This window comes from Pseudophryne corroboree, unplaced genomic scaffold, assembly GCF_028390025.1.
Source record: "Pseudophryne corroboree isolate aPseCor3 unplaced genomic scaffold, aPseCor3.hap2 scaffold_143, whole genome shotgun sequence".
Lineage (NCBI taxonomy): Eukaryota > Metazoa > Chordata > Amphibia > Anura > Myobatrachidae > Pseudophryne > Pseudophryne corroboree.
The window spans coordinates 1509355-1520265 of record NW_026968057.1 but is presented as its reverse complement, the minus strand read 5'-3'; the positions used below and the strand labels follow the sequence as shown (position 1 = coordinate 1520265).

At 37.1% G+C, this 10911-nt stretch overlaps 2 protein-coding genes across 2 annotated transcripts; both read right to left on the bottom strand.

The window, feature by feature from the left end:
- Window positions 1-3589: 3589 nt before the first annotated feature.
- On the bottom strand, window positions 3590-5831 carry LOC134996709 (chondroitin proteoglycan 1-like). Its single transcript, XM_063951216.1, has 3 exons — window positions 5657-5831; window positions 3642-5494; window positions 3590-3595 (listed from the first exon to the last, which is right to left on the bottom strand). The coding sequence occupies exons 1-3, from the start codon at window positions 5829-5831 to the stop codon at window positions 3590-3592; spliced, it is 2034 nt and encodes a 677-aa protein (XP_063807286.1).
- A 58-nt stretch (window positions 5832-5889) lies between these two features.
- Window positions 5890-9110, bottom strand: LOC134996710 (uncharacterized). The gene is made up of 3 exons (XM_063951217.1): window positions 8647-9110; window positions 7863-7940; window positions 5890-6412 (listed from the first exon to the last, which is right to left on the bottom strand). Exons 1-3 carry the CDS (start codon window positions 9098-9100, stop codon window positions 5922-5924), a joined length of 1023 nt encoding a protein of 340 aa, XP_063807287.1. The 5' UTR covers window positions 9101-9110; the 3' UTR covers window positions 5890-5921.
- Between the last annotated feature and the right edge of the window lie 1801 nt (window positions 9111-10911).

Sequence of the window (10911 nt, the reverse complement as noted above, 5' to 3'; positions counted from 1 at the left end):
TCTGATCCCATCCTTACCTTCATAATTTTAATTTACAATTCCAATTTTTTATATATCAATATTAAAAATTTACTATTTTGCGAGTTTGGAAGCAAAATTGTGTAATGTGTACATTAAACACACAAATATGTTCCGATTGGTAATCTATTCAAATATTATTGCAAATACAATTAGAATATATAAATAGTGGGAGCGCAGAATGAATCCAATATATTATTTTATTTAAAATATTAATATGTCATCCACATAAAAATGCAGTACATGAACTAGCCTAAGAAAAAACAATTGATATTATATAAATGTAAACGAGACTGCCATATCTCCTGAACAAATATGAATAAAAAACCTTTAATAAACCCTAGTTAGGGCTGCATTAATGCTTCATGAAAATCAGCCGTGCGTCCACGAGCTGAAATGATTGTAAAAAGGAGACTGCTAAAAAGTGCCTCTGTTATAAGTCACTGTCCTCCTTATACACAATAGAATCTCATTGGTAGAGAGTGTCCCAGTACTGGACTTGCGGACAACCGTGCTGTAGTATTATGTGGCAAATGGATAGTGATGGTCAAATTCAATTTGTGGTATATCACCTGATGTAGAAGCCTCTCCGTCAAAGGCGCTGTACTGAGCCGGGTTTGCTGGGGCTCTGTGCAGTGAACGTACAGCTGGTCTCGTCACCGGTGTACCATCCAGATGAACACGGTAGTTTAATTCTGCTGAAGGATGCTGTACCAGTCTGGATATGCAACAGTGTAAAAATACTGGAGCAGCAGATTCTCCGTCCGCTGGTGTAAAAATCCGTATTAATTGCGGCTACGGTCCACTCGATGCATGCGGCTCACAGGGTGTCAGGAGAATATAGCAGTCCAAATGAGGTCCTTCAAAGGAGTACCTTTGAAATGAAATGAAATTCATTTCCTTCTGATGAAACGGCCAGCGTTGTGGGACGAGAAACTTCCCAAAGGAGTACCTTAACGCGTTTCTCGTCCCACAACGCTGGCCGTTTCATCAGAAGGAAATGAATTTCATTTCATTTCAAAGGTACTCCTTTGAAGGACCTCATTTGGACTGCTATATTCTCCTTTTTACACTGTTGCATATCCAGACTGGTACAGCATCCTTCAGCAGAATTAAACTACCGTGTTCATCTGGATGGTACACCGGTGACGAGACCAGCTGTACGTTCACTGCACAGAGCCCCAGCAAACCCGGCTCAGTACAGCGCCTTTGACGGAGAGGCTTCTACATCAGGTGATATACCACAAATTGAATTTGACCATCACTATCCATTTGCTACATAATACTACAGCACGGTTGTCCGCAAGTCCAGTACTGGGACACTCTCTACCAATGAGATTCTATTGTGTATAAGGAGGACAGTGACTTATAACAGAGGCACTTTTTAGCAGTCTCCTTTTTACAATCATTTCAGCTCGTGGACGCACGGCTGATTTTCATGAAGCATTAATGCAGCCCTAACTAGGGTTTATTAAAGGTTTTTTATTCATATTTGTTCAGGAGATATGGCAGTCTCGTTTACATTTATATAATATCAATTGTTTTTTCTTAGGCTAGTTCATGTACTGCATTTTTATGTGGATGACATATTAATATTTTAAATAAAACAATATATTGTATTCATTCTGCGCTCCCACTCTTTCTTTTTTCACACTCACTTTGATCCATTGTTGGGGCAGCCCGCCCACAACTGGTGAGCAGCCGCCTGAATCCAACCACATATAGTGTGTGTATTGTAGAGCGCCAATCTTTTGTATATATTTTTAGAATATATAAATGCATTGTTAAGCAAATGCAAATTATTAACAATACAAAACTTGCATTAATTTTTTTGGGATATTATTAGAATATAATATATATATATATGCATGAACAATCACTGTAATATGGAATATGTGTCTGTACATATATTTTCTCTATTTTTATCTTGAACATATTAGTATGTGAACCCCACCAACATGAACAAACCAAAACAAAACAAAATAAATTTAGAACATTTTCAGGAATGCACGACTTGAAGTATCTCAGAAAGTATATTCCTATTATCGATTTGTCTTTTCAAACAGGACACATGGATGACTCTGTATCCCTCTGTCTTCAGTTCCTTCACCCTGGCTCGCAAGACCGTTTGTGACATATCTAAAAATGAAGTAAAACAGGTAAGTTCTTGAAAGTTAATTTCCATACTTTTGTCCACCTTATCTTTAACTGTAGTCTTCATTTTAAAAGAAATGCAAGGTTTAAAGGTAACAACCCTAATTATAATAAAATATTACAATATATATTTCTCATTGTGACTCTAGATCAGTAGTGCACCGAAGATTTTTCCATCATTGGTATTAACAATGGTTAAGTTAAAGATATACAAGCACTATAGTAATGGGTTCCATCATAAATTATGTTTCACGGCACAGACAAAATTATCATGTCCAAACAACCCCAAAATATTCCAAAAATCCCCATTCAATGGAAGCACTACTGACTAATAAAATACATTCTGAAAGAATGCATTTCTTTGACAAAGCAATGCCGTATTTCTGAGTTTAATTTATTAGTCTGCGGTGCCGATGTTTGATGTATGTATATATATATATATATATATATATATATATATATATAGTGTCAGTTTGTACTGTGCTCCAAACAATAAATACAATATGCTGCAGTGACCTCCTCGTCAGCTTGGCATAAGATGACTATGTAGATGAAAGGTAATCGGCTGCACTCACACTGCCGTATTCAATGATGCAAAAAGTGTCCCTTTATTGCCTACATGTTTTGTTAAAAATCCCCTTCTTCAGGGACAGATTTCTGTCCAAATAACTTAAAAATATCTACATATATTTAAAAGTTTATTATATCCTGTTTAACACTCTTCTTCCTTATGTCTTTACTCTTTTTTTATTTGTTTTCCTTTTATATTTCAGGCAACTTTGTCTACATGTGTGTTTCCAGAGCTCTGGTCCTCTACATAAAACAAATATATTTGTATGCTACATGCCAGCATTATGCTTATACTCCACTCTTGTGATGTCTAAACTTGTAGCCTATAACACTCTGCTAAGACTGTATCCAAAGTAAATCAAATGATGTTTTTTTTTTGAAAAATTTACAAACCATACACAAAATTACAATAGAAAATCAATGTAGGATTAACTTAGTTTCCTATTGAGTTTGGTGATTCAAACTCGCAATTTGAATAAGAAGCCTATGGCTAAAACTAATTAAAAATAATAAATGTTAGTGTTATATGTAGGATTTTTTAAGTGCAGGATGATGATCGTTGAGTAGGGCACATTTGTTATCTTGAGGAAACACATTTTTTATGTTACGTTTTTCAAAAAAAGCATAGCACATATGTCTCACCATATTTAGTTATCTGATAATGCAATCTATATACATTTATTCATTACCTTTAATATTTAAGCTTCATCCTCATCGTTAGCTTCCTGTCTCTTCCAATGTTGAATTTGAATATTTGCACGCTCTAATCTTACTCGAAGATCCATATTCTCATCATAGCTTGAGCTAGGTCGATAAGCCAATTGCAATCTTGAGTGCACTTCTGATGCTACAGCTATGCTTCTCAAATTTGTGTTTTCAGGGCTGTATTCAGAGGGTACAGGTGCAGCGTTGGATTTATACTTTCCTGGTGCAGCGGTGGATTCTGAGGGTCCTGAGTCAGCGGGGGATTCTGAGGCAATTTGTCCAGTAGTGGATTCTGAGTGTCCTGGTTTTGGCTTCAATAAATAGGGCCCTGGTGCAGTGGTGGATACATTGAGGCCTCTATAAGCAGTGGATACATAGTCTCCATGTAAGTTGTTGTATACATAGGGTCCTGCTAAAGTGGAGGATACATAGGGTCCTGTAAAAGTAGTGGATACATAGGGTCTTGATGCAGGGATGGATACATAGGGTTCTGCTAAAATTGAGGATACATAGTGTCCTGTTACAGTCGTGGATACAGAGGGTTCTGTTGCAGTGGTGGATACATAGGGTCTTGCTAAAGTGGAGGATACATAGGGTCCTGTAAAAGTAGTGGATACATAGGGTCTTGATGCAGGGATGGATACATAGGGTTCTGCTAAAATTGAGGATACATAGTGTCCTGTTACAGTCGTGGATACAGAGGGTTCTGTTGCAGTGGTGGATACATAGGGTCTGGCTAAAGTGGAGGATACATAGGGTCCTGTAAAAGTAGTGGATACATAGGGTCTTGATGCAGGGATGGATACATAGGGTTCTGCTAAAATTGAGGATACATAGTGTCCTGTTACAGTCGTGGATACAGAGGGTTCTGTTGCAGTGGTGGATACATAGGGTCTTGCTAAAGTTGAGGATACATAGGGTCCTGTAAAAGTAGTGGATACATAGGGTCTTGATGCAGGGATGGATACATAGGGTTCTGCTAAAGTTGAGGATACATAGTGTCCTGTTACAGTCGTGCATACATAGGGTTCTGTTGCAGTGGTGGATACATAGGGTCTTGGTGCAGGGATGGATGCATAGGGTCCTGCAAAAGTGGAGGATACACAGGGTCCTGTTTCACGTATGGATACATAGGGTCCTGATAATGTCGAGGATACATAGGGTCCTGTTAAAGTAGTGGATACAAAGGGTCTTGGTGCAGGGATGGATACATAGGGTCCCGCAAAAGTGGAGGATACACAGGGTCCTGTTGCAGGTATGGATACATAGGGTCCTGATAATGTCGAGGATACATAGGGTCCTGTTAAAGTAGTGGATAGATAGGGTCCTGCTGCAGTGGTGGATACATAGGGTCCTGGTAAAGTGTAGGATACATATGGTCCTGTTAAAGTGGTGGAAACATTGGTACTTGCTGCAGCAGTGGATACAGAGTATACTGGTAAAGTGGTGGATACATAGGTTACTGTTGCAGTGGTGGATACATAGGGTCCTGGTAAAGTGGTGGATACATCTGTTCCTGCTGCAGGGGTGGATACAGATTCTCCTGGTAAAGTGGTGTATAGATAGGTTCCAGGTGCAGCGCTCGTTGCATACTCTCTGTGTGTAGAGCTTGTTACATAGTCTCCACGTGTACAGCTGGATACAAAGGTTCCTGCTGTAGCATTGGATATACAAGAAGGATTATCTGATCTGGACATTCTTTGTCTTTCTTCTGTCAACAGTTGCATGAAAGTGGAAATCATGCGTGTGATGGTAATAGTCTCATACTGCCATGCTAGCATTTGATTTATACTGTGCTGCATCTGTTGGTAGTTGATTGCTGCCACATTCTGTGATGAAACAAGATGATCGTAAAAATTTGCAAGAGTGACAAGTGCTTGATTCTGTTGTCTTTGTGTTGTGTTGAGAATCTGTATATTATTATTCAGCTGATTTATTTGATGTTCAATTTTTTTCATTTCTTCATTTCTATTCCTCTCAATTAGCTGCATGGCTTCCTTTAAAGAATCCTGTTGGCTAATGGTTTGTGATCTGCTAACTTCACATTCTGTGTGTATAAAAAGTTCTAGGTACAGTTAATACATCAATTTACAGACAATTTATTAAGTATAGTTAGAAGAACCAAAAAATCAAGTTATAAAAAAACCAGTATCTATTAATGATAGTGGATCTCATTAAAATCTATGTTTTATACATTAAAAAAATTTACCTTGATTTGTAGAGTCCAGGAATTGGTCTTGAAGACCATGGTCAATTACACTAGAATGTGCAGTCTCTGCATTCAATTCCACCTGGTTGGTATCTTCTGTATCAATATTACTTTTCTGGCTGTGCAATACAGGCTCCTCATTAATGTTATCCTGTGTCTGTGTGGCAGTCATCATGTTGCTTTCTATGGCTTAAAACATAATAGATAAATACCATTCATCTTAAACATAGTTTTTAACCATATTGAATATCAATGATAGTAAATTTTATTTATATTGATTAAAATAAATACCTTTATCTAACATTAAAGGGTTTAGCATGGTTGAATTTTCATCCTCCATGAAAGGATCATCCATTGTTGATTGTTCTTGCCTCATGGATGTTTCATTTACAGTGGAAGTCTCTACCGTAGTGGAACTGTGAACCACAGAAGAATATTCTTGCATCATTGATGTTTGGTCCACCGTGGAATGATCATCCACTCTTGCCGAATGTTTCAGCATTGATGGTTCGGCCACAAAGGAAGTATCATCCACTGTCGAAGTATGTTGCAGCATTGATGGTTGGTCCAACATGGTAGCATGGTCCGCTGTTGCATCATGATGCAGCATTGATGGTTCGTCCACCATGGAAGGATTGTCCAATGTTAAAATATGTGGCATCACTGATGGTTCATCCGCAGTTGAAGGAAAATTGTCTGTCATAACTGTTTTTGTTTCAGAAAAAGAAACTTTCCTTGAAATTGTTGTAAAGGAACCTGAAATAAATAATAGGTATATTTAACATTGCATACATATAAATACATAATATTTTATAGACATTACAATATTTCTAGCATTATAAAACTGTGTAAAGCATACCTCAAAAATGTATTTACTTATATTTTTAGAGTAATATTTTTTAATACATATAATATTTTATTATATTTATTATTATTATTTTATTACAACAGAAAAAAGCCTTTTTGGCTCAATAATATAGCTTATAATCCAATTTTTGATTTATTTCTACAACATAGGGTAAAACATTATAGCTAGCACAATATTATTTTACAGTAGGAGGGCATGTTTATAAAATTAGAATAAGATGCTAGATAGCATGTGTGTATGTTTTTAGGTTCAACGCTAACTCAGGAAAGTAGGTAGCAATTTACAACACACTGTGGAAATATTTGACTAAAAATCTGTAAAAAAATAATGTGAGTCTAATACAAAGCTCTAACACTTATCTGTGTGGCCGGTAAGGGGGTGACAGTTAAAAATCATTACTGGTCGGCCTTGCGTGGATGAATAGTGACAAGACATAAGTGTATGGAGAAGGGTTGTCGGTAATTAGTTATATAGTAAAAATTTTCAACATGGGTTTTTAATTCTGTTTTTGTTCTCACATTCCTCGTTAAGTGATGTGTTGTGTAAGGTGCCTAGCTCAGCTACCGCTGTATTATTTGCAGGTTCCCATTCCCAATTGTTGTCCAAGTTGATCCTTAAATAGGAAGAAAAATAACTAATTAAATTAAGAAGGTTGGACTCAGGTCTACTTATTTCTCATGTCAATCTAATGACCATGTCTACATAATAAATGTTGACTTTTAGTAGCCCAATCAATGTTTATCTACCTAATGACCTCCTACATGAAAAAATTAAGTTCGGATATCTTACATATATAACATAGTGAGGGTTGCCTGTAGTCCACACATTTACAGCATTTAGAAGAGTAGCATCAGCAGCAGGATTGGGCTGATAAAGAATGGCATAATTCTCCTTTGCGCCTGCAATTTTAACCATTGGCGGCAGCAGCGTTCGTAGAATGTCCTTTATAAGTGTAATTATTGATAATCAATTACAAAGTAATCAGTTAACTTTTGGTATATCTCGTTGATAAAACGAGAGACATAAGTAAGAGATTTTAATTTAATTAATTTATTTTGATTATACTAGCATTTACTTAGCAATGAACTATTTTTTCAGCTAATAATTATATATGTATTTAAAAAAAAAAAATTACATTGATTTTTAATTATGACCAAAGTATTTATTTTGGCTCAATAGAACAAAGAAATTAACAGTATATGTTTTCATATGCACTATATTTTGAAATATCTTACATAAACTATTTATTATCTAACTCACGATATAACATCATACAATATTGCAAACATTATTTACTGTTTAGTTGTAACGTTTTTACTTTTGTTTTAAATTTTTTACCAGACTGTTGCTCTTCCAAATTCTTCTGCTTTTTCTTATGTGTTTTCTTTTGATTTTTTTCTTGAGCAACCTTAAGTTCTTTAGCAAATATAAAAAATAAAATAAAAATATTACAGTTACTAAACATTTTAATATCACACACACACACACACACACACACACACACACACACACACACACACACACACACACACACACACATTGAGTAAACCTTATCCTAAATGATGGGTTCAGGTACTATTTTGGATATACAATTTGAAAGTATTTGTACTAACTGCATATCATAATGAGATCGCATGGCGATGGTGTCCAAATTGAAGCACAGAGTGCATTTATGTTTAATATACACATTATACACAAACCCGTAAGGTCATTTTATACAATTTTTTAACATACTTTGTGCATTAAACAAAGTGTGTGTATATTTACACAATTAATTTGTTTCATATACACATTATACAAACAGCCTGAAGGTCAATTTATGTAATTTTCTTTATAATGTTGTGTATTAAAATAATTATTTTCACATTTGCCATCATAAAACAAATTTTTCACTATCTTACTCTCCCATTAAAATATATGTGTTAAAATTTTTTCTTTTATTGATTGATATTGGGATATGGCATACTCCACCTATGTTTGTGTGTATATAGATATAGACACACACACATCTGGTGGATTGATATTTTTCATGGACAATACGCTAATATATCTATCTATCTATCTATCTATCTATCTATCTAGATATAGTTATATACATATTTATAGTTTGTAAAATAGTTACCCTGGGAACCAGTGGGTGGCCTCTCGTCATCTTGTACCATTCTAAAGTGCTCTTCTAGTTTTTTCTCCCAAACCTTTTGGAGTTTTCTTCTACACTTTATTTTATGATTTGTCTTCCTCTTACAGTCACGTAGTCTCTTTTTGCAGCTTTCAGGAGTTCGATGTATATCTCGAGCTGTAGACACAGATTTTGCTATTTCTTCCCAAGTATTATTTTTAAATTTCTGGTGTACATTAAAAGCTTCGGGACCAAATAGCTGACATGTATGATGAATAACTTGGTCAATGAGGGTGTCTGTTTCATCATCTGTGAACTTTGGGGCCCTGTGGATGCTTCCTTCATCAGGAGATTCATATTCATCATGAGAAGCATCACTGTGACTCTTCTGACTGTGAGATGTTTCAGCTTCATCTTGAGTAAGTGAGGTTCGTTTTCTGCTACCACCCTCTGCCATTTTTTAAAACTAATACAATATAAATAAAGACAAAGATTTACTAAATAATTCTATATATATGTTCTATAATTTTTTTCTATTAATCATTTATTAATTAAGAATTATGTTTTCAATTTATCTGGAGCCATGCACTGATACTTAGATGCCAAATAATTCACTAGCCTTGAAACATCCATCGATGGTAGTAAACCATCTGTTTCTCCCCATCAATGTTAAAATTATTCAAACCTGATATAGATCTTGAAAAAGGGACAGCATAGTCCAGAAACGCGTTGGTTTGCCATGCTGTGCCTTATTCCATAATCAAGACGGACAATCTCTGCATGCTTTGGGTAACATTTGTGATTCTAAACTCTGGAGCCTACTGCTTTCTCAACACCTGCGGCTCACACCAAATATAAGGGTACGATCACTTTCCTGCCTTCATTGTGAATCACAACGTGTTTGAGATTTTTTTTTTTTTCATATTTTTTTTCTTTTATGAAATATTTTACATTATACATTATACATAGCAGCGGATTGGTTGCCATGGCCAACTTCTCCACTGGCTCACTTTAACACACTTTTCAATGCTTCATGAATAGATCACTATGGGAGAGACGTCATGAGATCTCTGCCATAGCAGCGCCGTACAGACACTAGAGGTCAGTAATGACCTCTAGTATCTGTCACTGGAGACGGCTACAGCGGACGCCCACACAGTCCACGGCGTCTGCTGCAGACGGGGAGCGGGCAGGCGGTGGTGACTGCGGACACAGGACGCAGCGCACTGGGCGTATGCACTGCTTGAATGCACAAATAACCGCTCATGGCAATACCAAATCAATATCAGCAGCATAACTATTTCTCAGTAACAGTGTTTTAAGTGGGATGGCCATGGGTGTGTTCAGCTGCGATGTGAAAAGTGTGAGTGGACAAATATGGTCACTAAAGGGTCTATTCATACAGAAAACGAAAACATAATTGCTACTTATCACTACACATCGCATTGCTTTGATGCGATGTATAGCTGTGATAAGTAGCAATTAATGTATACTTACCCTTAAGACGATGCGCTGCGGTGTCTAGGGCTATTGCGGTGAGGTCTGCTCCAGCGGTCCTTCCCAGCGATGCGCGGGGTACAGCGGAGGGTCACTTTGCGCATGCGCAGGGTGTTTACCTCCCGTCAGCCCGCAGTAGTTGCTGTGAGGTCGGGGGGCAGAGCCAGCGCGAGGTGCAGAGCAGTGATCGGGGAAGCATTGAGCTTCCCTGATGTCTCCGCACTACAGTTCAGGTTACGGCGTCCTGAGATGGCGAACCTGGACTCCATGGAGAAGCGGAAAGCAGAGCTTTCCACACCTTCATGAATCGCACTCACCATACAAAGGTATGGTGATGCGATTCAGGCACAGAGCGGGGGTAACGCTGGAGAAGTCAGAGACTTCTACACGTTAACCCGCTCTGTGAATTGCAGTAGGCAGAGAAAAGCCCTGTTTACCGCCAAAAAAAGGTCTTTTCAATGCTACATGAATAGACCCCTAACTGTGCTATGGGAGACCATATATGGTTTCAGTCATAGATGGCCATCCTAGCTTTCCATGAAAGACCCGCTGACCAATCAAAGATCAGGGGTGGTGAGTCACGGGTGCTGTGGTCTAAACTACGATCGTTATAAAAAAAAATATATATATATATATATATTTTTATAACATACATAAATATTGGTTTAGGCTGAGACAGTGATGTACAGAAAACATAGGTTCTCCACCATCGCTGGGAAAAGTATTCTACATCGGTCATAAACCTTGAATTAATTTGATTCATAGATGAAC

Bases quoted from the DNA above. Each gene is read 5' to 3' on its own strand.
- LOC134996710 (XM_063951217.1), bottom strand. From the start codon at position 9,100: ATGGCAGAGGGTGGTAGCAGAAAACGAACCTCACTTACTCAAGATGAA. The intron at 7,941-8,646 runs GTAACTATTTTA...TATTTGCTAAAG, and splicing joins GCCACCCACTGGTTCCCAGG to AACTTAAGGTTGCTCAAGAA. The intron at 6,413-7,862 runs GTAAAAAATTTA...TATTTATTTCAG, and splicing joins TTTGGAAGAGCAACAGTCTG to GTTCCTTTACAACAATTTCA.
- LOC134996709 (XM_063951216.1), bottom strand. From the start codon at position 5,831: ATGATGACTGCCACACAGACACAGGATAACATTAATGAGGAGCCTGTA. The intron at 5,495-5,656 runs GTAAATTTTTTT...TTATACACACAG, and splicing joins CCTGGACTCTACAAATCAAG to AATGTGAAGTTAGCAGATCA.